Raw genomic sequence first — 27,800 nt, 5'->3', positions numbered from 1 at the left:
GTAAGGGGGCGCCGGGAAGAGGGAGGTGGAAGGGAAATTCAGTCCTCCCCCGCTCACAGGAAAGGCTTCGGGCCTCGCCGGCCGGCTGATACAGAGCGATGGGCAGACTCCCGGAGTAGTCAGAGGGCCGTTGCCAACCTCCTCTTGTGAACGGATTGGAAACGCATTCAGCAGGCGAGTGGCACGCCGGACTGCGATAAAGGGCATGCGCGCTTGCTTGCTAGGGAGTAAGCTTAATTGAGTTCAGTGGTGAGCTGCTTCTGAGTAAGTGGGCGTGCAAAGTGATGCCTGTGCAACACCTGTTCGGAAGCATGTCTCCCTTGGACTCATTACAGGTTACATTTCATGTTAATACGCATTGCATTGCTTCCTTAAGATCACACGAGAGCCGTTGAGGGGCAACGGTTGGTATCATGAGGTCTGGGAGACTTAGGTTCAAATTCCCACTCAAACAGGAAGTGTGCTGGGGGATGGGCCTTGCCATTCAGCCTAACCTACGTCACAGGGTTGTTGACAGAGTAAGATGGACAAGAGGAAAGCCTCTGCCTCTGACCTCACAGGGTTGCTTCAGTAAACTGAATAAGGGAAGAGTGCCCCTAATTCCTTAGAAAAGGGTAGGATAAAAATGTAATGTGATTTGCAAGGAATATTTGCTTAAGACCACCATGTACAACTTGCTGCATTGGGCCAGTTGCAAGGGGTTTTGTTTGTTTGTATTTTAAATACAACGTGGCATTGGAATAATTGTTCATGTAGGTACCTTAAGGCTAATCAGCCCTTCACCTCCTTCCAATTTGGTTACATACAGTGGATTTAAAAACCTTGTATTCTGCTTGTTGAGTGGTTTAGCCGTTGTGTTTGGGTGTGTTGAACTCAGGTTGCATAAGTGTGTCCCATTTCAAATGCGTAGTTGGAGAAGGAAGACAGTTCCCATAGCCTGCAGTCAGTTCTGAAGTATGTGTATTTTGGTCTAGTCCATTTGATGCTGAGGTTCTGCTGCTAGTCAGTTTCATTGACAAGCTCTGGGTCCTTGCCTGCTCTGGATGGCTGGGGTAATGATGATCCATATTCTGTGTTAGCTTCAATTTGGATAGTCCATGAGAATGTTAAGCCAAGCCCTGGTGGGAAAAACCAAAGGACTATATGAGCAGTGCTCTTTTTGTCGAATTAGCTTTTTTTCAAATATTCACAGGTGAGACATGAAAGTAATAGCCCTTTCTCCGTGCAATCTGTATTCAGTGTCAGCTGCTTCTCGTTGTGCAGTCATAGCTAACAATATCAACATAGATCCAGATGAGCAGCCATGTTGGTCAGTTGTGTTGGTTATCAACAGTTGTCTTCCATGAATTTTAATAGTTCCCTTTTAAAGCTAACTGTGGTTATCTCCACGTCTGGGACCAGTTTATTTTATTTTTTTCTCTAAATTCTGCTGCCAGTCTGTGTCATTGGGGGTCCCTCTGCTTGTGAAATTGTTCTTTCTAGCCACTTTATATGCATGAATTTTATCTGTCTCACACACACCCTTTATAGTTCAGAAAACAATGTCTCCCATCCATTTTCTTCCTAGAGAAATGTTCAGCCTTTTAATTGTTTGGGTTCTTTTTTAGTCTCTCCTGTCTCTCTAAAACCATTTTTAAAACGGGGTAGCTAGAATTGTCCAGTTATAACCAATATGTACTCAATGTCATCTATATAAAGGTCTACAAGACTGATAATTGTATCCTAATAATTTCTAGTGGGAATTTGCTTGCGGGAGGAAGAACTGCTGCCACTCACTTGAGTCAACATTTTCATTTTCTGGGACTATCCATCAAGAATTCTTTCCTGGTTAGTCACTGCTAATTTAATTTAGACCACACACACACACATATGTGGGGGAGGGGTTGTGAGGCAATTTCTACTGTGGTCTACATCACTTGATCCTTTAAGTCCAGGGCTTCTGTAATTTCACAGATAAAGGAGGCAAAGGCATAATAGGTTTTTCTAGGAGATAAATCTGAAATGAGAGTGTGTAGCTTTAGGGTATACTGCAATTCTGTATTTGTTGGGAGTAAATCCTGTTGTACTTACATCTGAATAAATGTATATTCAGCTGTAATATTTAATGGCCAATTACATGGATTTCCTAAATATATGGTAGTACCAAGTCTTTTTTTGTCAGATTGCATAAAAACTTCCAGAAATAAAGGGCATAAATTGAGAGCATTTTCCCATTTTGTGCCTTGACAGAAAAGGACTGGAGAAGACAAGAAAATAGGACTTGTGAGGAAAAAGAGTTCTTTCTATTTTATGTCCTTTGGAACTGGAAATTTTTGAAGTAAGAAACATGTCTTCTGAGACTGTGATAACGTAGAATAGAGTAATTCTTACCTTAACCAGAAACAGTGTTATCTTATTCACATGTTCAGATTCTGTATATTTCATTTTGTTTGTCTTTAAATACCCAGAATTTAGAAGTTTCACAGGTATTAAGAGAACGAATTCAAAGTAAATCTGTTGGGAGCAGTTGAGGTGGGTGGGAAGAAAATATCCCCAACAAATTGTGCCAAATTGAAACAGCTGAAAGTATTAAATGAAAATCCCTAAAGACTGGAGCTCCATTTTTCCTATATCTTTTTGATAAGACTTCCAGAGAAACACACTTGTGGGATTATAAATTGTATTTATGTCTGCACTCTTCAGGTTCTGCCTCCAGCATTTCTGTGAGTTGAAAGCAACTGCATTTACATTTGAGAAGGATTGAGCAAGTTCTTTTTTTAATAGATGGATTCTTATTATGAGAAAGTTTGAGACCTGTGTGTTATGGGATGGTAGGCACTTGATAGTACAGTCTTGTCCTACATACAGCTTTCCCACTTTGTGGCTTAACAGAAGAAAATTGGGGAGGACTGGAAATATAACTTTTGAGGAGGAGAGTTCTTTCTGGTCACTATATAATGTAGTCTGTTACAGTACAATTCCTAGATACGGTAGATATATGGTATTCTTTTACCAGCTTGAAATATTTATACCCACTCTTTCCTCTTGGCTCAAGGGAAGAAATTCATGTGTGTTTGGAATTATACCAAATCAGCAAACATGGAAAGAGTGGAGAAGCATTGTTCTTTCTGTTTTGTAAAAATCTATGGAAATAAACATAGAAATTCAGAAACAAAAGCTGCTGATCTTTGAGGAAGTGATAAAAAGGATCTTAAAATGGTGACATTTTCAAGGGCATCTTATTGTTGTGTGGCCTGATATTGGCTTGTTGCAGCTGATTGGTTCTTAGTTTGTTACAACATTTCTGATAGTACTTGACTGAAGAAATCAGTGTTACAAAGCTTAACAATATGCAGTTTTAATGATAGCTCTTAATACTTTGATCTGTTAGGCTAGAGGCAGGCACTTCTCTTTCAAAGAGCTGAATGCAGTTTGAAAGGAAAATATAATTGTTTATGATGTGATGTGAATGCTAATCTCATGATCACTTCTGGTAGATAGATTGGGGGAGGGGGGAGATTTGCATTGTTTCCAGATAGTGTTGTCTGGAGAGGGAACTGGGTTTCTATTTGAAATGCTTAGTTTTTGCCAGTTGGAAAAAGATAGAAGTGGTACTTTAGGAAGTAGCAATGTGTTGTTTATACTTTTAAATGACAAAAATATACCAAACAGTACCTTTTGATATGTTAATGGTATTGTACACAATACACCATGTGTTCTTTATCATGTGTGTGTTCTAGAGTGGATAGGAAAATACATTTTTCAGATTTTTATCATTTTATCTACCCCCCCCAACACACAAAAATAGGAGTCCATCCTACCACATGGCTTCAGAATTTCCAGAAATCTTACACTTTTAGAGAAGATTTTTAGAAAAAACTTACATGGTGATGCATGATTTATAGCTTCCCCGCTGTTACCCAAATAACCCACAACGTCACAGACAAACCATGCAGATAAACTTTATTGTACTCGGACGTTCAGAAGGCATAACATAAGCTATCAGCAGTTGAAGTATGCATAGTAATAATCAAATGTACCTTACACACACTCCCACAACTTTAGAGAAGCAGGGTCTATTTGGCTGAAGGCAATGTTTGATTAATATTGATCCACCAGCCTTAAATAGGGGTTAAGTTTTCTTCTGAGAGATCCGATTAAGAGTTTGGGGGTGCTCTTGGGAGTAGGCTTATTGGTGGATCCACAGGCTGTTGATGGGGTCACCTTTTTTAGTTACATCTAATTTGTAAGCTGGATCCTTATTTGGACTCTTGGCACTGTTTATTTGCCAACAGTCAGGTCAGGCATTTTCTGTAGCAGGGCAACTCTTTTGGAATGGAGTATCAGAGTGAGAATGGAGGCACCTTCACTTCTCACATTCAGGAAGGCATGTCAAACAGTCTTATTTCCTGGGGGTGTTTGTAGCAGATTAATAGCACTGGGTTATTCCAGGGCTAAATCTGAAATCAAGCAAAGGCTTGGGGACTTCAACACCATTTAACTTCCGCTGCAAAATATCATCACTTTAGGAACAAGAAATAGGAGTTATTGAACTGTTTAGCTAACTTATTGATTCCCAAATGCAGTATAGCTTTTACTCTGTCCTGTCTCAGTATTCTTCTATGCACTTCCTTAGAACCAAGACATTGTGGTGTACCCCTTCAGGAGCATTTATGACCTTGTGTTACTGGGGAAATTGAAACAGTTGGACATGTGCTGCTGCAGGACCCCTTCTATGATGATCTTAGATATGTATTTATTATATTTTCCACTTTAAAAAATCCATGGAAGATTGGAGGAATGGTATATATACCTCCTTTCTTCTATCAGACCTGGAACCTTGGATAGAGATGCTAGATTCTGGTATTTGCTGTTTTAATACTTCTTAACGTAAGGTTGTATCTGTGTTCTTATGACTATTCTGCTAATGTTTCATTTTGCTTACCTATGACTATAATCAATGATTGATTGAGAGGGTGCTTGATGGAGGGTGAATTGTTTTGGGGAGATAAAACTGTAATTTTTTTCTTTTGTTACATTTTATTTTATATTCTTTTACTTGCCTTGAGTCCAAGGAGAAAATGTGAGATGTCAGAATATTAAATAAATAAATGTGTAAAAGCTAGAGAAGGTGCAACATGTATCTGTGAAAGAGCTCATAATTTTATTGATTTCAGTTCAGTGAGATGTATAGTATAAGGAGATGTTCATCTCCTTTCTGATTTTTCTTTTTGGGTGTTTTCTTCCACAGAAGGCAATTTTACAATAAAAGGTGCCTGGAACCAGTAAGCAGCTGTGCCTTTGAAGAAAGCAAGATGGATAAGAAAGCATTTGAGATGGTGCTTGATGAAATTAGAAGGGTAATTTGTTAGTTAAGCAGATATGTTGTAAGTGCAGCACAATATTTAAAGAAAGGAGAATCAAAATTAGAATCAGGAGCAAGTTGTTTTGCTTGCATGGTATAATGAAAAATCCATGTTTTTAAAGAAGTTATATCAAGAATGCTAGACTGTTGAAACAGTCAAGCATTGAAAAGTTGAAATACTCTTATGTACATATGCAAAATAATACAAAAATGTTTGAAATCAAAACCTCCAACCTCTTGTTTTGTTGTGTAATATTTACACTGTAATTACCATAATTTGTCAGATATGTACCTTTTATGAAAGTGTGATTCTTAGCATTTTAACAAGTGCCATATATTTTTATACATCCCACCTGTGCCTTGATCTTTCATTGAATTACACAGGTTGGATCCAGTGAACTGCCAGCAGAAGGTGCTGGCAGTTGCACATCTTCCCTGCATGCACACCCTCCCTTCAGCACTCCTTTTCAGCCTTAGTGAAGTTTATTCCTAAAGTCACAGAACCTGCATGAACTAATAACTGCATAGTTCAGGAGGCTGCAGAGGGGCTCAGTATCGAAGCCTGATGACCTTCTAGTCCACAAGGGTCTTGTGACCCTGAAGCTAAATTTTCCCAGGGTTAGAAACGATTGCTTGGTGAGGGGAGCATGGGACAGGTCTGCAGTCTTTGCCCACCCAGTTCATTGGATCCAACTCAACATCTTTAGGATCAAAATGTAAGCCCCTACTGAATTCAGTGAGACTTACTCCGCAGATTGCTGCTGATGCCTTTTTAGAATGCATGTAAGAGACTTCATTCATTTTTAAAATGCTATCGTCCCTGATTGACCAGTGATCTTCATTTCTGCAAAATTTAACATTTGGTCAGATTTTGACAATTACCTTTTCTGTTTTTTGTAGGCTGTGTTGATGGAGTACAAATTAAAAGCCATTGAGTATGTACATGGATACTTTTCTAGTGAGCAGGTAATGTCTAGAAAGTATTATGTCATTCAGCAAATTCGTCCCTAGTCCTTCCATTCATTTAAGGATGGTGGGATCCATTTGCCTGTTACGAAACACTACAGACAAATCAGAAATTGATTAGGTGATGTGGTAGTCTCTCCCCTTATCAGAAGCTACAAATTAGGATACTTGTGAACCACTTCTGCACTCTGCTGTTGTTAAGAAAGGTGCTGGTCTAATGATACACACACAGAGGGCAGGGGGTTCTTTAGGATCAAAATGTAAGAGCCAGTTTGGTGTAGTAGCTAAGTGCGTGGACTCTTATCTGGGAGAAACAGGTTTGATTCCCCCATTCCTCCTGGAATGGCCTTGGGTCAGCCATAGCTCTCACAGAGTTGTCCTTGAAAGGAAAGGGCAACTTCTGTGAGAGCTCTCTCAGCCCCACCTATCTCACAGGGTGTTTGTTGTGGGGGAGGAATGTAAAGGAGATTGTGCATCATTCTGAGACTCTGAGATTCAGAGTGAAGGGCGGGATACAAATCTAATATCTTCTTTCCCTTTGATCCACTTCTGAAGGCCATAGAAGGCAGCTGAAATCAGTATTTGCTGATTATTCAGATTTAAATCTGAGTATTCAGATTTAAATAACAGTATGCAAATGTTAGCTCAAAAAGAGAACCTCCACATCCAGAGGCCGTAAACTTCTAAATACCAGTATGAGGCACTGACATTGGGATAAGGTCTTGGACTCTGTGCCATGTTGACTCTCCAGGGCAACTGATTGGCCACCGTATGAGACAAGATGCTGGGCTAGATGAACCACTCATGTGATCCAGCAGGCCTCTTATTACACTACAACCCTAATACTAACATACAGACCTTTTGAGACTTCAGTTTATATTGGAATTCTCATTTCTAGAATTTTTTAAATTATCTATTATGGTCAAGTTTTAAACTATTGCTAAAGTAGCTCTCATATTCTTTGAGAATTCAGTAGTCACAAATACCTCACTTGTTGAGCAGTGAGGAGATGCATACATGTATGATGAATAGGATTTCTTTCCTTGCAGGTTGTTGAGTTGCTGAGATACTTCTCTTGGGCTGAACCACAGTTAAAGGCAATGAAGGCATTACAGCATGTAAGTCTTCACTGAAGCAATAGATTCCTTGAATCAAATGTATCTCTTTTGCCTTTCCTTGGAGACACAATTCCTGCATATTTTTGATTGGTGGCTCATGATAACTAATTTTGCCTTCCGAAGAGAGCATGTTGCCTTTGTGCTGTGATTAGCAATCTCACTCTGGTGGCAGTAGTTAGTGCATATTCCACACAGTTGCAGTGTCTCACATTTCAGATGCTGTTGGAAGACTGCTGCCCAGCCTTTTCTTGAAAATTTTGAATGAAATTCAGCAGTCTCCTTTAATATCGTCCTTTCATTAACTGCTGTTTCCTAAGATTTATAAGAACCCTGTCTTTCTGCTCCTGCCCTCTTCTCTGTGCATAGAGGGAACTGTACACTTTCGCTGTCCCTTCTGGATCCTTTTCAGCATCTGACGCACAACCATTTTCAAAGATATACCCAGTTTTTTCATCTTTTCATATTATTCAAATACTAGACTTCTTGTCATACTATTAGCTTTCTTTGGAATTCTTTCAAACCTCTGTCGTCTTTGGAATTGTGTTGCCTAGAAGTTCAAACAAAATGTCACCAGTGCTGAATAAATTAGTCCTTTGAAATAGATGCATTTGAGCATCTTTGAGATTTTGCATCATAACATCACATGGGTGACTTGTGTTTACCTCGCTATCTTCTATAACTCCTAAAACATCTTTTATGCTGTTGCTTAGCTAATTATTTGCATCTTGTATCTGTGCTTCTTTGCTTTTTTCTCTGTGTAACATTTTATTTCACTTTTTGCCCTCTCCACAGACCACTTGCAGAGTGTTCTGATAATTTTGTCAGGTCTAGATCTCTTTTTTTAATTCTAAGTCTAACAGAGCTGTTTAAGCATTCCTGATAATTATCATTTACAATCTTTGTGTGTGTGCTTAGTTTGTTTAAAAATTGCATCTGATTCCAGTTTCTCAAGATGATCAAAGGGGAAAGGAGGTTTGGCTGCTAGAAATCATTTTATTTTCCTCTGGGTGCTTACAAAGCTAATACTTTTAGTGTTCAAGTATCTGTAGCTGTGTTGTAAATTCCCTTGAGTTTCCTTGCTTCTCTTTTCTTACTCTCATTTGAGTAGTACATCTGCTCTCGGTTAATGTTTTAAGCCCCTTCCGGTTCTGAAAAGAGATAGCTATTGGTCCAAATCCTTCTTTCTTAAAGAGCATGAGTCATTCAGACATGCTTACTTAGACCCCTGTTCTGTCAATGGTGCTTGTCACAACTTCCATTTTATGGCATTTTTAGCCAATGCGAAGACTGGGATTTGAGTTGTCCTTTCTTCTTATGGTAGGCAGTTCCACTTGTGTAAGCGGCAATTTTTGCCGATTCCCACCCGTCTGCTGTATTCACTGACTCACACAGTGTAGCTGAGAGTCCAAGGGGTATGCCTTTGCAGGGAGGAAGCAGAAAGTCACCATTTATGCAGTGCAGTTCCACTCGCAGTGCATCAGATCTAAGCCTAAATAATTCACGCTTCTTAGTTTTCCACTCTTATTTTTTGTCAATATCTCTGTGGAGCTGAGCAGCCAATCTGGAGGTGTCCTTTGAGTTGTGCCTTCTTTTTGCAACCATAGACACAACTCCTTTCTTTGGAAAAATCTGACTTACCAGAGCGTAGGGAAGTTGGATTAGGTAGCTTTCATGACTGTTCCTGCCCTCTAATACTGTGAGTGGAGGTCTGGTCCAGTAAGCTGTTGAAGCTGAAAAATGCTCTTTGATCCAAATACCTGTTGCCGTGGGCTGAAATGTTTACTCTCTGAGCCTAAAGCTGACTTATGGGATAGGGACTGAGGCAACTTGCTTTTTTCTTTTGTTTCTAGAAAATGGTAGCTGTTTCTGCCTCAAAAGTGGTTAACATCCTCAACTGTTTCACTTTTAGCAAAGACAAGCTTATTGCACTAGAACTGTTGGCTTCGTAAGTATCAGCTGTTGATTTGCTTTGCATGCCTGCTGTTAATGCTTTCTTAAGTCTTGTTTGTGTTTAGTTTGATGATGGAGGCTTGAATGCTTAAGAAACTTTATTTAACCTATTGATGGGCTGTGACTATTAGTTGTTAAATATCTTGCATTTTGGACTCTGTTGCATTTAGATTTTTTTTTCCTTCTAACATATAAAACCAAATGCTAAATTTTAACTGTATAGTAGTCTGTTAAAATGCCATTTGTGTTACTGAGGAATAGTCATTCTTTCTAAATAAATTGAAAAAAAATTACTTATTCTTCATAGCAATATAGTTGATGCTCAGAATTACCGCCTTATTGAAGACCTCTTCAAAATTAGCCTGTCTGAGAAGAAGAGATGCAGGAGAATTCTTGAACAGGTATTGCTACATGGCATGTTAGAGTTGGAGACTGCTGGAAATCCATAGCATAGTTCAGGCCCTAAGCCATTGTTGGGGAGTTGGAGCACTTTAACTATCAGAAAAGGCTGGACAATCTGGGACTTTTCAGTCTAGAAGAAAGACGGACAGCTAAGGAAAGACATGACAAAGGTTTGGGAAATTATGCATGGGAGGAGAAAGTGGAAAGAGGGAGCTTTTTCTCCCTCTCCCATAATACTAGAACTTGGGGGCACCCAATGAAATTGTGGGGAAATAAGCCCCTGACAAATAAAAGAAAATATTTATTTACTCAACAAGAATTTAAACTGTGGAATTTGCTCCTGGTGATGGTCACAAGCATAGACAGTTTTAAAAGTGGGTTAGAGTAACAGTTTCATGAAGGAGAGGTCCATCAGTGGCTGCTAGCCATCGTGACCAGATATAAATTTTGTGGAACTCCCCCACTGCCTGTATCTGCTAATTGACATTTGGATTATTTCTTAGGAATTTGTTCTTGTATTATTGGTGTTGTATTTGTAGACAGTGCTGTTTTACTGTATGTTATGGCATATTGTTGTTGACTCTTTTATTGTAAACTGCTGCAGGACTGCACATGGGAAGATATGGTATAAGCACGTAATAAATAAGAGGCAGCAGACTGAATGCTGGTGCTGGGCAGCAGCAAAGGAAAACCTTGGCCTCTTAAGTCTTGTTTGGCCTCTAGGGCAGTTGGTTGACTACTGTGTCAAACAGGATGTGAACTAGATAGACCACTAGTCTTATGTTCTTATGAATAGGAACACAGGGCTGAAATGCCATGGAGATAAGCAATAATTTTCTTTTGGATGGTTTTCTGGGTTTTGTGTTGGGGCACTCTTGCACAATCTAAAAACAGAAGCTGAACTAAATTTGGCTACATGTAAGTCCAGGGGATGATTCAAGTGGGGCTAGAGCAGTCCTAAGGCTAGGACAGTGTAGGCAATGAGTTGAGTGGAGCTAGGACAGTGTAGTGTAATGCTTGATCAAAGGTGCCAGAGGGAAACTGGTACTCAGTGCTGCAGTGAAGGAGGAGGTAGGCACCAGGCGGCCACCTCCATATCTTGTTAGCATTAGGTGGATCTGTAACTGGTTGACAGATCACACCCAAAGAGTGCTTGTGAATGGTTCCTCATCCTCTTGGAGAGGAGTGACAAGTGGAGTGCCTCAAGGATCTGTCCTGGGACCTGTTTTGTTCAACGTCTTTATAAATGATTTGGATGAAGGAATAGAGGAAATGCTTATTAAATTTGCCGATGATACTAAATTGGGAGGAATTGCAAATACAGTAGAAGACAGAAACAGAATACAGGATGACCTTGATAGGCTGGAAAACTGGGCTAAAACCAATAAAATGAATTTTAACAGGGATAAATGTAAAGTTCTGCATTTAGGTAGGGAAAATCCAATGCATGGTTATAGGATGGAGGAGACTTGTCTTAGCAGTAGTATGTGTGAAAAGAATCTAGGGGTCTTAGTTCACCATATGTTGAACATGAGTCAACAGTGTGATGTGGTGGCTAAAAAGGCAAATGCAATTTTGGGCTGTATCAACAGAAGTATAGTGTCCAGATCACGTGATGTGATGGTATCGCTTAACTCTGCTCTGGTAAGACCTCACCTAGAGTACTGTGTTCAGTTTTGGGCACCACATTTTATGAAGGATATAGACAAATAGGAATGGGTCCAGAGGAGGGTGACGAAGATGGTGAGGAGACCAAGTCCTATGAGGAAAGGTTGAAGGAGCTGGGCATATTTAGCCTGGAGAGGAAGCGGCTGAGAGATGATATGATCACCATCTTCAAGTACTTGAAGGGCTGTCATATAGAGGATGGGGTGGAATTGTTTTCTGTGACCCCAGAAGGTAGGACCAGAACCAATGGGTTGAAATTAAATCAAAAGAGTTTCCGGCTCAACATTAGGAAGAATTTCCTGACCGTTAGAGGGATCCCTCAGTGGAATAGGCTTCCTTGGGAGGTGGTGGGCTCTCCTTCCTTGGAGGCTTTTGAACAGAGGCTAGATGGCCAACTGACAGCAATGAAGATGTGAATTTAGGGGGAGGTGCTTGTGAGTTTCCTGCATTGTGCAGGGGGTTGGACTAGATGACCCTGGAGGTTCCTTCCAACTTTATGATTCTTTGATTCTATATATGTTGCAAGAAATAGGAAGGGCAAGGTTTGGAGAGAGCAAGTAGAGTTGGGGCTGATGGGGTTAAGATAAGGCAAGGGTCCCGGGCAAGAAAGTCTTTAATAAGAACAAGGTTGGAGCAGGAGTTAAAGGGACTTATTGGACATTGTGGGAAATGGGGTTAGGCAGACTGCTGCCAGGACACCAGAATGTGTTGGGCCTAGAAGGGCATTTTACAGCAGGTATTTAGAAGATCTTATTTGCATAGCTGTGTTGTGTAAAAGGCAGAACTGGGTTCCTAAAAGCTGAAACAATGTGGGAAGTAGGTAAGTTCAAAGAAAAGCTATCTATGAAGAATCTGGTAGCCTGAATTTTATCATTAAGGAACATTCCTGGAGCAGTGCTATCTTATGAAGGTATAGGCTGAATGGTAAAATAGCCAATGCTTAGCCTTGTCTGTTTTTCCATTCAGGCTATACCTTCATGAAACTTGCCTGTTTATCAACACACACTTGGATGTCAAATGTCAATCTAGTTGGTGTTTGTTCTGTTCTTATATTTCAGGCTTCCAAAGGAGGTTGCAAAGCACCTCATGCTATGATATCTTCCTGCGGTATGATTCCTGGAAACCCTTATCCCAAGGGAAGGCCCAGCCGGATAAATGGCATTTTCCCAGTATGCATTGTCTTCATTAATTTTGTTCATGTTCAGTTTGGGGGGATCTGTTGGAATATTAATTTCCCCAAAGTAGCATAGTGTCTAGAAAGCTTATGCTAGTGTGTTTAAGCACAGACTGCCAAAAAAAAAAATCTGTCGTCTTAAGTTTTCAAGAATTGTCTGAGTAACAGAAGTTCATCTTCAGTCTTCTTTGCAGTTCCACAATGGTGGAGGGACTTTGCTTGTGCAGGCCAACCACCAGAAGCTCTCTTACAGCTACTTTGGAATTTTCTACCCTTCAAGGGAAACCCCTCCCCTGCAGAGCTTGTTAGAGGCCATTTTTCACCTAACAGTCATATGCTCCACAGGGAGGAGCTTTCCCTTTCCTTCAAACTTTTCTTCGCTACTGCATTGTGAGGATGTATTCTCTTCAGCTCTGAGTATTGTATTGTGAAGTTTTTATCAACGTTTCCTTGCTTCTGGGGTCTCTCCCCTTTTTGGGAAATGTCGCAGAAGGCTTTATTTTAAAAACTAGAAATAAGGCCCATTGTGGGGAGAAATACAATGTGTTCTAGAAAGAGGCTCTGGCAAGTGCCCCCCCCCCACCTACCCAAGTGACAGCATTCACTCCCCTCACCCTTGGTATCTTCCCACCCACTCTCCCCCCAACTTCTCACCCACCCTTCCAACTGCCCTCCCAACCACCTCATCCTCTCAACTACCCCTGTACCTAACTCCACTGCTTTTCCCCCGGTGACATTCACTCATCCCCAATCCTTGCTGTCTTCCCCCCCACCCCACAACCCTTGGCCTTCACTCACCTTCTCACCCTTGCTTTCTTCCCGCCCACCACCAACCCTTGGCATTCACTCATACACACCCTGCCTTGTTGTCTTCCCACCCACCGTGCAGCTGAAACAGATGCTGGTTTCCCACTCCTCCCACATGTGTGTGTGTGTGTGTGTCCCCATGTCTGTGGTGGTTTCAGGGATCAAATCCCTGAAACAGGCCCAGAATGGAGAGGAGGAAGAATAATTATGGGGGATGCAGGGAGACAAGATGACAGTCACATAGATGCTGAAGCTGAGCATTCATTTTGTTTGCAGTGCATTGTTAGCACCTATTCCTGTCATATGCAGCCTTGCAGTGTTTAATATCAGTGTGTGCTTGTGGTGTGATTTGTTTTATGCCCTGGTATGGTTGTGTTATGACATACCATAGAGTATGTGCCTCAAGGCATCAATTTTCTGTAGTGGAACTGATCTGACTTCAGATTTCCATCTCCTCCCCCTTCTCTGCAGCCTCCACCTAGGAAAAGTACAGTCTTTCTCTGCAGTGTGGACCAAAGCAGGAAGGAAGTGTTCTCAGCAGGGTATAATGACTCAGAGTCCACCCTGCAAAGCAGACATTTTCTTCAGGGGAGTTGATCTCTGCCATCTGGAAAGCAGTTGTAATTCTGAGCTATCTCCAGCCCTCACCTGGAGATTAACCAACATGAACCCAAGGTTACTGTGACCAAAATTACTAAAATACATACATAGTATCAGTGTGTACCATACATGTAGTAATGTTCTTTCTCCATAAATTCTATGAAAATATAATGTGTGCAATAGGACAGCCAATATTTCAATTCCTGTTTCAATAATGCTTAAAATGTGTGAAGGGATTCAGCAGTTGGCCGAGCTATGCTGCACTCCTTGTTCCACTGAAACTCCCCTTGCCTCCAAGGTAAGGAGCTCAGTAGTCTCCCAGTGTGGGACTGCACAGAAGACTGAAGATGAAAACAATGTTGCACTTACCTGTAATTTTTATTTGTATACAGAGTTATCTCTTTCCTGTTGCCTGTTCACCTCGTAAGTCCTGCATCTGATTCCTGCCTGACCAGCTTCCCTCAAAGTTAAATAAAACCGTTTGTTATTTTTTGACTATATCAGCCTCTCGTGTACGATCATCAAACCAAGATATAAGGATTTTTTTCTCTCTCCCCTTAGTTCCCTAGGCTGTAGGGTTTTGGCTTTTCACAATACCTGGAGTTAATTGCTTAGTAGTGGATTCTTTGTATGTTCTAGGGGTCACCTATCAAAAAGGAGAATGAAGAGTACACAAATGAAGGCAAAGGAATCGCAGCCCGTATTCTTGGCCCATCCAAACCAGTATGTCTTGGCAATGATCTTTTTCTCTTTTTTTAGTAATAATCTTTTTTTATGCAAGCCCCACAGCCATAAGATTAAGCATTACTGGGATCAGAAATGGCTCTGGGAGGGAGGGGAGGAAAAATCCCAGACTGGCACTGCTTTCTGCTAGTGGTTTATGAGATCCAAGCTGCTGCTGTTAATGAAGCACCTGGGTGGGGTACAATAGTTAAATTTAAGGGAGAAAATACTGTTTTTAAATGGCTTCCGGGAAGACAAAAAGCCAATCAGGAGGGGGGAAGGAAGGTTAGAGGTCGTTTTCAGAGGGGGATATGGCAAAGATATGGAACTTGGTAGGTGACACTTTGCAGGCAGTGTTTTGATGAAAAATTCTTTCCTTGGCAGTTCTTGCGTACTAAAAATCGGTATAAATCTTCTGTATTTACTGTAGAATGCATTGAAGGTATATATCACAATTACTTCTATATTATCTTAATAAGCAAGGACTCAGGTTTGCTTAAATATGGTCCGTTTTCCTTAGGCTCCAGCAACATACAATCCGCACAAGCCTGTTCCTTATCCTATCCCTCCTTGCCGACCTCATGCAACCATTGCACCAAGTAAGCTGAGGGCTCTCTGCCATTATTTGTCCTCTGATAATGTTTCTACTGTAGAAGAAATGTGCAACCTTGATATTCAGTAGCCTCAGCTGTTTTTTTTTGTGTCATAGAAATTTATGGTGGCTGTTTATTTGTATTTTTTAAACTCTGTGCATGATATCCGTAGCTCTTCTCTTTGAAGTCTGTCCTGATTGGTCTCCTGTAGCTATGAGCACAGAGCTGAAAAACAGTCCTGCATAGTGCTGAGCATGTTGAATCGGAGAACTGCTATAACATCCTCGGTCTTGAGACTGATGCAGTCTCTCCTAGAACTCTTCAACAAAAGTTTCTAATTCTGCATGGGTAATTGAAATGTTAACTTGGGGGAAAGTTTAGGGGCATTTTGGAGTCTATTTCCATTTAGCAACAAAGGCAACAGACCTTTAAAATGTGCAATAATAGGTCAGGGAGACTGAGGACTCTGAGAAAAGCAAAAATCACACCCTGTGAGACAAGTAAAGCCAGCATGGTGTAGTGGTTAGTGTCCTAAACTAGGAAGATCTGGGCAATCCAGGTTTGAATCCCCACTCTGCCATGGGAGCTAAACTGGGTGATCTTGAGCTAGTCATTCTTTCTATTAGCCTAACTTTCTTCAGAGGATAGTGGTTCTGGGATGAAAAGAAGGAAGGGATAATGTAACACACGTTGGGTTCCCATAGGAGGAAAGTGAGCTATAAATAGCCAAAGAAATAAGTACTAAAACACTATCCTGGCCTCTTCTAGTTTAAGTATTCAGCTGAAATCCCCCACACTTAGAAGACTATGAGGTTTAGATATTTTTCTTTTCTGTTTTTTAAAAGGTTAAACTAAAAGTTCAGGAGGCTATGAAGGCCAGTAAATTCCATACAAAAGGCAGTATTCTGCATTTTGGCCTACAATTACAGCTGTACAAATACCTTGATATAGAGAATAGATCTGCTGCCCAGGGATTTGTCTGTGTAGCTGTACTGTTGCATTGTCATTTATTGTCACTTTTTTTTTGTCCTTACCAGGTGCTTTCAACAATGCTGGTCTTGTTCCACTAGCCAATGTCATAGCCCCTGGCTTGCCAGCTCCACCACCATACACTCCTAGTCATGTTGGAACAGGTAAAGCAGGTATCCTATTCATTACCTTGGTTATGCTCCAAGAGTAACCAATGGAAAGCGGAGGGGCTGTGCACATAGCTTGTGACTGCTCCTTCCTCCAGCAATGGGAACAGCTCTATCTGACAGCTACTGGTTTCAGAACAGGAAGGAAGGAAGAAGTTTGTCTCAGGCTGAGCTTAATTTTCTGTTCTTATCAAAAGTTGCCAATGATGCTGTGAGGCAAAAATGTGAGGAGAGTGCCTCATGTGGAGGGAATAGGGGTGGTGGCAAAGGATACTCTTTGGCTGCTCACAGACGGCTGGCTCAGGGTGGCATCAAGCTGACCCAGAAGTGAGACAGCCGGAAAAGAAGTGCCCAGGAGTGTCCTGATGGCCAGTGGGAGAGGGAGCTGCAGGCACCCCAGGAAGCATCTGGAGCGCTCACACGCCCTGTGCGTAGCTCCCCAGGAGCTTTCTGAGTGCTTCCCAGCCATCTAGACAGCCAGGGAGGTGCCTTGGGCACCCCAGTGAAAAGGCACCACTTTCAAAGTGGTGCCTTTTTAAGCCGACTCCTGGTGAGTCAGGGACAGCTTGGAGGCAGGATGGGGATGGCAGGCAGATGTGCACATGTAGACACGCTTTCTGGGGGCGCTTGCCTGCCGACCCTGAGGGCGGCTTAAACTACCCATCTGTAATCAGCCTTTCTCACAACACTAGAAAAGCTACAGTTTGAACCATGGGGTGGGGTGTCCTGTTGTAGTACATCCTGGATGTGAATACCTTCTACAGCAGAAGGAAACCACTGCTCTTGGGGATACTGTTAGGACTGTTCTCCACTCCCAAAATTACTGAGCCCAGTGTCCTCTGACAGAGTTGACCCCTACCATTGGGTTGTGCAGGGATCATGATAAATGCCTGTTTCTTATTCACATTGCTAGTAATGATTGGCATTACACGTTTCCAGTAAATAAATGTAAAACCATGGATTATGTTCTTTATGTAGAAAATGAAGAGCTTTCCAATCAGGCAAAATCTTCCCAAAGCCAAGGTAAGCTGTGCGTCCATCAACCCTAGCTATAATAAATTAAAATAAGTATCTTTAAGAAAAGCCTACATAGATAATTCTCTTGAATGCTGCTTTATAAAAGAATCCATTTATACTTTAATAGCAGCAATTTTAAGGTAAATTGAAAGTAATAGCAGGTGTTTAGAATTTTTTTTCCATTGATGAGTCTCAACCAGCATAATGTAGGAGTATTTAAAAAAATGGGACACAGGAAGAACAGGACATATTTCTGATAGCCTTGAATATTGTGAGAGAAGCTCCATATCTAGTTTGTAGTTTGTCCATTTAGGGATGTGATACATCATTTAAAATCAGCTTGCCTCTTTCTACTTTGGATGACACACTGTAGTGTTATAAACTATGCACACAGCATAGTTTTATAGGGTACTTTTATAAACTATGCACACAGCGCGGCATACAGGTTTATATAAATGATAGTTATGGTTAAATTTAGCTAAGTAGATAACAGCAATAAGGGTAAAAAGCTAATTACCTTGATGGAGTTTCTATAAAAGGTACAATGTGGCTTATACTCTTTTCTCTTTTAGCATTCAGATTTTTTTTAAAAATAGTATAAATAGGATAGATTCAGATAGGCAGCCGTGTTGCTTTGACACTTTTAATATAGCTGCACAAGTAAGCATTGGTGACCCCATGGCTTCAGTTGTTCATTAGCAGCTATAAAAATAATCCATTTTCTGTCATTAGTGATCAAACTAGTCAAAGCTGTGCTCTGTGATCTAGCCATTTTAGCAGTTACTGCAGTACTTCTCCATGGACAAGTGGCTATTTCCTTACCACTTTGCCATCTACCCTTCCTGAACTAGAGGAGTTAGCCATGTTGCTGCAAAGTAGTAAAGAGTCCAATAGCACCTTTAAGACTAATAAATCTTGTTGTAGCATAAGCTTTTGAGAAACACAGCTCTCTTCATCAGATGCCTTTCTGAACTAGCGCTGTTTTCTTGTCCTATTGAAAGCTCCATGCTTGCCAAGGAGGTTTTGCATGCCAGTTGAGGGTGATCCAGTTTTTTAATTGTGTGCTAGAGAATTTGGTAACTGTAGTTATATTTCTGTATTTATTACTTTCTTCATAATAAACACACAATTTATAAATTTATAAAAACTTGCAGAAGAGAGTACAGTTTACAGATCTCTCTTAGAATGAGAGCCTCTGACAATAATGCTGTACTGACACATTCCTGATTTAGAATTAGTGATTACAACTGGACTGGTGCAGAAGATTCAACACTGGCTTCCAGTTAACTGTGATTAACAAATTGGCAGCCAGCAGCAGAATTAAAATCTCCCTTACCACAGTCCTCTTTTCTCTTTCTTTGCCCCATCCTCCCACTTACCAAAAATTAAGGAATTTGTCATCTTCAATAAGTGTTGATTTACCAGGATGCCCCTGTAATGGTAGGAGGGGGAGGGGCAGTGTCTTTCCTTGCTGGGATACTCCCTTAGGTCAAGGGTTCCCTGGAAAATGCAATGGTACTAAGCCACTGTCACTCAGGACCTCTTGGTAACACCTAGACTGACCTACTGAGAAGGTATCCTTTTAACACAGTACCATAACAATAACAAAGTGACAGGGTAGAAGCCTTTAAAAGTACCTTATAACCAGCTGTGTAATGCCCACGTGCTCTGAGTCTAGCACATGGGGAACAGATTAAGCAAAATATCTGAGAGAAGTAAGTTGTACTGTGAACTAAAAAAAAAGTCTTTATAAAAAGGCTTATTATAAAAGAGAGCAAAAAAAGGAAAAAGGTGTTGGATTCAAAAAAGCAACTGAAAAACTATAAAATGCAAGGAAAAGGGGCACTGCAGCACAGTACAGAGGTTCAAATGAAAAGATATACAGGTGAATGAACCTAAGTGCATATTACCTATGCTTTAGCAAGTTGCTCAGAGCATTTGCAGAGTTCTTTGCAGTAACAAAATGCTAGAGGAGTCCTTAGCCAATCTCCTGTGGACCCAGCTTCTGCTGAAAACAAGGGAAGATCTCAAATGTCCAGATAAGCCAGCCTCTTTAAGAGCTATGAGCTGAATTAGTAAATGTCTCACAAAGTTCGATCTCTGATGTCAAAGGCTACTGCTACCAATCAGAAAAGTATAAAATATAATCCCCCACCCTGATCAGGTATCTAACAATGGCTCTGATCTTCCATGTCATATAAGTGGCCTGTCCTAAACAAGATTGTCCTTTGTCTAAAAAGGATTGACTCTGTCAAGATCATCCAAGGTGGAATGGAAATGAATGGGTCATTCTAATACAAATCATTCAGGGGTCCAAGATCTCAGCCCTAGGCAGCTGCTTACCTGGCCTACTGGGACGTGCCGGCCATGCAGGCCAGTACCTACATCACAAACATCACTTTGCCTGAACTTTAGAATTCTCCAGATTCAAAAATATTTTCACAAGGGGGGACCTTTTTAAAAAAATTTGTTTCACAAATCAAAAGCCTTATAAGGATTGCCCCTATAGTGAAGCTAGTGTACAAGGATAGGAAAGATAACGGAATAGGTATGCAGATAACATAAATTACGGACTTTATAGGTATGCAGATAACATAAATTACGGACTTTTTTGGGTGGAGGGAACAAATTTTGCTTGTTCTTTAGCTTGAACAGTTCAAACAGTAACTGAACTGCTGGTCATGTCTCACTCTTGCATACCATTTTTTTTGTAAGTTGTGATGCACTCTTTTATTTTGCTCCTATGCCTATGAGTTGCTGCGTGAATTGTTAGAATGCATTCGTGTTGAATACAAGCATTTCCACTGGTTTCCAAGAATTCTTACTGGTTTTGTTTCTTTCCAGCTTTTGCTACACAAACGAATCATCTCTTTACACCTCATGGTTCTATCCCTGCTGCTACTTCAGCCCCTACCCCATCATCTGTTAAGGCAATAAGCCACTCATCGACACTTGCATCTCCAACCATCCCAGGGATAAGCATGTCCACCCCTGCTCTTCCTGTCTTCCCTGGGCAGGTCATCTCCTCCATCCATCAGCCTCAACCATCGTCAACTCCTACTCCCACTGTTGTCAAATCCCATTCCTTGCCTAGTGTTCCTTCCACATCCACTCATTGTGCCACCTCCGCTCCCCTCCCTGCCACTTTCTCTGGGCTGTCTTCTGTGCTGCCTGCTGCAGCAGCCCCTCAAGGGCTTTCCACACAGTGCGCCACTCCTGCACCTAATGAAGCTTTTGCATCTGCCTCAGCATCCTTTGCCAGCCTGCCTTTTCCTGCAGCGTCTGTCACTGTCTCTGCCAGTAACTCCAGTTCATTGTCATCTGCTTTCACTGGCCTTCCTTTGTCCCTGACTCCCACTCCACAGGGGATAGCTAGTCCCATTCCCTCTGCCATTGCTGGTTCTCCTGCCACTAGCCTCCCCTGTCCTCTTAACTTGCCAAACCCTCTTCTGTCAGTCTTAAAGGGGTTTCTGTCTGTAAATGACAGTTCTGTAATGAGCTCGACGGCTTTGCCTTCTGCCATGACAGCTGAACTTGCTTCTTTATCCAGTCTCACAAGCCAGAACTCTGAAGCTTCCTCTTCATCCAGTAACAAATGTTACACTCCAACCGCTACCTCTGCCCTTCAGCATCCTTCCACTCCAGGACTGGCCATTTTCCCTGGACTCCCATCTCAGTCTCCAGCTAGCAACAGTGCAATCCCACCTGCATTACCAACACCGTCCCCATTGGCCACATTGCCATCCTCCATTATTCCAGTCAGTGGTGCCTCCTCAGTTGCTCTTTCTCATTGTACAAGCCCTGCTAATCCTGAACAGCATGTTTCATCCACCCCGACAGCCCCAGCTCTTCCAGCTCTGGTCAAAACAGAACCCACCAGCCCTACTCTTTCAGGTTTCAAAGGCCCTTTGCATTCCACTGGGCCTGCTCACAGCACTTCTGGCTTATCAGCAGCACTTGGGCATGTATATACCTCTACTAGTTCCTTGCCAGTCACCCTCCCCAGTTCCCTGAACCCAGCACTCTCCAGCCTGTCCTCCTTGAGTTCTCCTCTCAACAGTTCACCTTCCATTGCTCCCCATGGCTCCTCCGCTCCAATAGCTCCTGTATATAATGCACTCCCACCTTTTACGTCGCTGACCAGTGGCTTTGCTTTTCCTGGCAACCCAGCACTTACCCCAACAGGGTCTCTATTGCCCATTCCGCCCACAACGTCATCGGCCATCTCCGTGCCTCATGCCAGTTCCACCAGCACTGTCCTTCCAACGCTCATTGCTTCAGCAGCTGCCCCAGCTCCACCATTCCCCCTTAACCTCTGCAGTGCTGTCCCTTCCCTGTTTTCTGTGCCTCAGGTCCCTCTAGGCTCATGCAGCTCATCCTTCCCACCTTTCCCTGTCTCTAACACTCCCTCTGTCACTCCTGCTCTCCCTTCTTTCCCTGGGCTCCAGGCATCTTCTACAGTAGCAGCAGTCACCCCGCTACCGGCAGCTGCCACAGCCCCAGCGCCAGCTCCAGTGCTGCCAGGGTTTGCCTCGGCCTTTAGCTCAAACTTCAACTCTGCACTTGTGGCCCAGGCTGGGTATGTTGCTCACTTCCAAGAGCAGTCTCTTGGGCAGATTGTTTTATCATTTATGTGGTGGTGTGGTTTCTAATCATAATGACAAAGTACAGGTCAGCAGTTTTTAAATACTCCAGTAATTTTCTGGCCATGCTCAGAAAAGCATAGCTTGTAAACTGTTAAATTTCCTTACTATCGCAGGGAGTGGGGTCTTTGAGCAGAGTTGTAGTGAATGTCTTTTGTTTCCATATTCGAGGTCTTAAGTATTCCTGAAATACGAACTGCCAACAATAGTATTAGACAGCATCTTACACTTTCCTGTTGTCTGAAGTGTCGTGGTTAGAGTGTCCAGCTAGATTTGGGAAATCCAGGTTCAAATCCCCACCTTGCCATGGAAGCTAATGAGCAGTTAGCAACAGTTCAATTGTGCCTTGGGCTAGTCATGCCTAGCCTGTCTCATAGGAAGAGAGGAAAATGATATGGGCTACTTTGGGTCCCCGTTGGGGAGAAAAGCAAGGTATAAATGAAATAAATATCAAATCTTGGCAACATAATTTCTGTGTTTTAAAAAGTCCTGTAATGGATCAGAGCTGAGTACAAACATAAATGTGCAGTGCCTCAAAGCTGTGCACCCATAGCTTGAGATGTAGACCTTTTCATATTCTTCAGAGCTTTTGTTTGTAAAATGTTGCTCGGTCAACCGTGTTGAATGTATTCTGTATCATTTCAGCCTGACTTCTGGGCTTCAAGCCCCTGGAAATACAGTTTTCCCAGGACTCCTCTCTCTTCCCGGCATCCCTGGACTTGCCCAGAGTGCCACACAGTCTTCCCTGCAGGAACTGCAGCACACTGCAGCCGCACAGTCAGCATTGCTACAGGTAAATGAACCAACAATTTTAAAAAGAACAGATGCCATGGGAGAGTTGGGAATTTGGGGAAATTAGTGCTAGAGTCTGGCTGGGAAATCCCCCAGTCTTCAGGGCTCCAATCCACCACCATCCAGCTGGCTGGCAGGGGAAACCCCACTCCTAAAAAGGGGCTTCATTGTGCAATGCCTCTGACATGATGATGTCACTTAGAAGTGACATCATCGTGGCGGTGATGTTGTACACTGATGCTCTGGTTTTTGGGCAAACTCTATGGTTTTGTAGTTAAAAACCATAGAGGTTTTGCCCAAAACCAGAGTGTTATGTGCAACGTTAGTGATGCAATAATGTCTCTTCTGAATGGCGTCATCACACTGTGTGTGTGCAAAACACATGCAGCAGGAGACTCCTGGAGTGGGTCTAGGATTCCCCCCACTGGCAGCAAGGTAGGACCTTGAATGGCGTCATCACACTGTGTGTGTGCAAAACACATGCAGCAGGAGACTCCTGGAGTGGGTCTAGGATTCCCCCCACTGGCAGCAAGGTAGGACCTGGCAAATACAAAGGAACTGCAGGAATTATATGCTCCAAATCATACTTTCTGTTCTGAGAAACAGCTAAGGAGGTGCATATAAAATGTATACTTTTTTTCTGGAAAATTTGGACTGGAATATGAAAGCAAGAACTGAGCTAAGTCATATGGACACATAACAGATAAATATGCAAACTTAAGTATCACTCAGTTTTCTTTTCATATTTTTTGAAATAATTACAGAATTGTAAAGGTTTTCTGGAAGAATTTGGATTGAAAAATATTCTGGGGAGAAATTCCTATTCCTAGTAGAGCATGAATTGATTCAGCGTGTTTATTTTGTCTTGTATTTAATAGTGAACAAAAAATTTAAAATCATGTTAATTTTATGTCACAGTGGCAGGCACTTGAAGTGAAATATTTATTGGGGAAAGATAAACCAAATGTGGTTTAACTTGTTATATTCAAATTAATTCAAAGTTTTACATGGAATTTATTTTTAATTGTAATTATGTTCTAAATATTGAGCTATTCTTTGTTCACATTTTTAAAAAAAAACTCTCAAAGGTACTGAGAACTGTTGACACTAATTTTAGCACAGCCAAAGAATTGTGGAAGATATGCTATGGATGTGGCTTGTCCGCTCATCTGTCTCAACAGAACTTCACTCTCTTGCATTCCATTTCACTGTCACTCTCTGTAGCATTACTACATAGTACATAATGATTGCCGTCTTCTATCCACCATGTAATCACACCATATTAGATGTGTGATAGCAGTATTCTATCCTCCTGAGATATTATTTTTGCTGTGCACATCAAGTCAAAACCAAAGCTGATCAGGTAAAGCCCATAACTTTTTTTTAATTTGGATTATTTGTTGTTTACAAGTTTACAAATCAATAAAACATATATGTATTACGCTTACAAGTCATAAAACATTGGACTACATTCTGGGAGACCCAGGTTTGAATTTCCACTCTGCGCTGAAGCTTGCTATGTGACTTCGGCCAGTCACAAACTGTCTCAACCTAACCCATGTGATAGGATAGCTGTTAAATTAAAATGAAGGAAAGGAGAATAATATTATACTCCACTTTAGCTCCTCATTGGAAGAAGAACATCTAAATACAATTTTGACATATAAGAATCTAAATAAGGACAAATCCTAAGGATAATCACTGTTGACTATCAAGTTAATTAAGTTAAGTAAATAAATTAAAATAAAAATTAAGTTAATTTTTATTTTAATTTATTTAGTTTATTTCTGTTCCTTTTTTTCCCATGACAGTGGTATCAATTTATGGTTAGCTTTATGTAAAAACTAGGAATAAGGCCCCATGCTCTGAGCAAGTGCCTCTTGCTGTCTTCCCACCCACCCAAATGAAAGCATTCACTCCCACCTCAAGGGGAGCTGATCTCTGCCATCTGGAGAGCAGTTTTAATTCTGAGTGATCTCCAGCCGTCACCTGGAGATTGGCAATAGTGGTTCCCCAGAAGGAAATGGCTGGTTTGGAGGATGCAGTGTGGCATTGTACCTGTCTGAAGTCCCACCCCTTCTCAAATCCCACCCTCTCCAGGCTCCACCCCTCAAATCTTAAGGAATTTCCTGACCTAGAGTTGGCAACCCTATCTCCTTCCCTTTATCTGCCCTTTGTCTTCAGCTTTCCATCACCTCCCCACTTCCTTACCTAGGAAAAGGACAGTCTTCACAGTGGTGGGGACCAAAGCAGCTTACATCATTCCTCTCTCCCCCCTTTCATCTGCACAACAACCCTGTCGGGTAGGTTAGGCTGAAAGTCTGTGACTGGTCCAAAATCACCCAGTCAGCTTCCATAGCAAGAACCTGGATCTGGCAGACCCTGCTCTGAAGCCGTAGCTCCTATGCCTTCCTCAAAGTCCACCACAAAATCTCCAGGAATTTCATACCAACTTGGAACTGGCATCCCTAGTCAGGACTGGCCCAATGAGTTCTCCCTCAGAGGCCTTTAGTGATACCTTTCAGAGCAACACTCTCTCTCTCTGATAACATTTTTGGTCTTAAGTACAGGACTTCAGTCTCTCTCACCCTGTCTTGCTTTCCCTCCCTCCCTCTCTGTATCTGATCTGCTGCTACAGGACTCCATTTCCCCCCCTGTCGCTGGCTGCTTCCCTTCCACAGGAAGAGATGGAGGAGCCCTCAGCCAGTCGAGGGAGGCTTTCTCTGGCTCTTTCCCTCCTCCTACTTCCCTCAACCAATCGAGGGGAGGCTTTCTTTCTCTCCTCTGTGAAGCAGAGCAACAGGCAGCTCAGCCAGTGGGAGAATAGGGAGAGCCAGCAACTGCCAGAACCAAGGTTGGTTGTCTTTTACTGACAGAATCAGCTTGACTGGCTAGCAACAGCCACTCGGGTGGGAGAGAGGAGTGGGTTTAACCAATGGAATGCAAGTACTCTTGATTGATAGTTTGGACCAAAGGTGGATGCACAATCCCAATCAATGAGGGAGCTCAGTTTTGCCAAGACAAAACAGCTTTCATGTGTATAGGATGAACTTTTAGAAATGGAAACACATAATTTTTCTTTCCCAAATCTCTTGTCATAATCTGAGTGCTAAGGGGTTTTTGTTAACATCCTGGGGGTTTTGTGTGTGTTTTCTTAAAGGCCCATTCAGCTTCTGCTCTAGAAAACTATACATCTCAGCCTGATGGTTTTACTACATACCCGCCAGCATCAAGAACACCAGGAGCACCTTTTACATTGCAAGCAAGTCTGCCCCAGAGTGGATGGCAATAAACAACTTCAGTTTCCCCTGCAGAGAGAGCCCTTTTGGAAGAATGTTGTGCCAGCTTGGCAAGGCCACTGATGATGCTCCCATTGAAGGCTTTGGAAAATATTTACTTCAGTGTATAGCACTGAAGAGGAAGAGAAGAAGGATTCTGAGAAGCTGTTTCTGACATACTACAAAAGACGAACTGTTTAACTTCTTATCAATAAAAAGCACTGGGTGTCCCTAATTCCATTTTTAGCTAGTAAAAGCTGAGGATACTTGGACCTTAGCATGATCCAGCCTAGGGGGTCAGGGGTTTTTTTAAGTGGTTTGGTGTAAGAAGTGTTACATGAACTTTTCAGGACTAATTTAATCCCATATTTGATATGTGGGTTTTGAGAAAAAACAAGTGTGTAAATCAGAGGCTGCCAGAATGTCAGATGTTCTCCTTTCTCCCCACCTCATGTTACATATCAGATTCATAGCTGCTTTTCCCAGGCTATAGAATCTAATATTTTTACATAAAAGGCACATTTCTTTAGAGTCAATTCCAAACCCCTGTCCTTCATTTTTAATGTTCTGCATTGCCTTTCCAATCCATATTTGCACATCTGCATCCAAATGCTATAAACTGCTATAATATGTATCAGATTGCCCCTATTCTTTACCTGCATGTGTTTCAAATAATTCACCAGTGTTTCTTTACCCTCCAAGGGTGCCAGGAAGCCCCACTTTAGGAAACTTGACTATTAGTTTATTTTTTAAAATATCCTTTTTTGCAAGCCCTAGACTTCAGTGTACAGTTACTGTAGCTCATTAGGACTTGTATCTACAATTCATGGTTTTGTTTTATGAATAATTGGTAATTTACTGTAACCTAATTGTAAAGCATTGGTAGAAGCTCTAGTGCACCAAATGCATCACTTCAGATTCTGCCTAACATGTCAAAGGCCTGCTGATTTGTGAACGAAGTGGTCATTTTTCTTAAATGAGAAGTACTGCACTAATATATAATGCTGTATTATAGTCATATAAGAATGAATTTCCTGACTAAAAAAATGCGTCTAAAACATCTTTGAAAGATGCAGACTTAAACCTTTAAAATGTATCCTCCAGTTCATGCACCTACACTGTACAAGTGGCTGGCACTTGATTATCCCCTACTTCCAGACTGCAGAAGCCAGCAGTATACTCACAAGAATTTTAAAGACAGATGGCTCACTTGAAGTAGGAATTATGCAATACAAGATATGGATGATGCTCTTGTTATGTTAATGAAGTGCTCTATACTGTTTTAGTATATGTAGTCACAAATAGTAGGGATTTTTCTATCTCTTAAAGAACTGATCATGTTCTAGATCTACAGTAGTGATATACTTGATTTTTTTAATGTGAATTGTCAGAAAAAGCAAAGCTTGATACCTCCCCCCCCCAAAATGGAAGTGTACTAAATGGGATTAATATAGAGGCTTCCACAAGTGAAAAGGCATGAAGAACACTAATATGTATATATATGTATTTTTATAAAGTTTTTTTTATAAAATGTGTAGGGATGGTACACACGTTTCTAAAGTAGACTGGAATAAACAATCTTTACAAAA

The 27,800-nt window shown here is 41.6% G+C and overlaps 1 protein-coding gene across 4 annotated transcripts; it reads left to right on the top strand.

The window, feature by feature from the left end:
* PROSER1 (proline and serine rich 1) lies at positions 1-27,800 on the top strand. 4 transcript variants are annotated; one of them, XM_060261498.1, is made up of 14 exons: positions 1-264; positions 5,231-5,339; positions 6,245-6,310; positions 7,360-7,428; positions 9,279-9,373; positions 9,686-9,779; positions 12,507-12,617; positions 14,669-14,752; positions 15,273-15,351; positions 16,380-16,478; positions 17,460-17,504; positions 20,343-22,077; positions 22,787-22,934; positions 26,094-27,800. In XM_060261498.1, the coding sequence occupies exons 2-14, from the start codon at positions 5,295-5,297 to the stop codon at positions 26,223-26,225; spliced, it is 2,802 nt and encodes a 933-aa protein (XP_060117481.1). In that variant the 5' UTR covers positions 1-264; positions 5,231-5,294; the 3' UTR covers positions 26,226-27,800. The 4 variants fall into 4 exon arrangements, with proteins under 4 accessions (XP_060117481.1, XP_060117479.1, XP_060117482.1 ...); XM_060261496.1 differs by having other exon boundaries at positions 16,380-16,487; XM_060261499.1 differs by having other exon boundaries at positions 2-264; positions 16,383-16,478.

The sequence above is a fragment of the Heteronotia binoei genome, chromosome 21, assembly GCF_032191835.1.
Source record: "Heteronotia binoei isolate CCM8104 ecotype False Entrance Well chromosome 21, APGP_CSIRO_Hbin_v1, whole genome shotgun sequence".
Taxonomy (NCBI): domain Eukaryota; kingdom Metazoa; phylum Chordata; class Lepidosauria; order Squamata; family Gekkonidae; genus Heteronotia; species Heteronotia binoei.
The sequence above is the reverse complement of the archived record's forward strand: the minus strand, read 5'-3'. Positions and strand labels throughout refer to the sequence as shown.

What these genes read in the sequence shown, in the direction of transcription:
- PROSER1 (XM_060261496.1), top strand. Translation starts at nt 5,295, where the DNA reads ATGGATAAGAAAGCATTTGAGATGGTGCTTGATGAAATTAGAAGG. An exon ending in GCAGGAGAATTCTTGAACAG is followed by an intron (nt 9,780 to 12,506) that starts GTATTGCTACAT and finishes CTTATATTTCAG; the next exon opens with GCTTCCAAAGGAGGTTGCAA. An exon ending in GCACTTGTGGCCCAGGCTGG is followed by an intron (nt 22,078 to 22,786) that starts GTATGTTGCTCA and finishes GTATCATTTCAG; the next exon opens with CCTGACTTCTGGGCTTCAAG.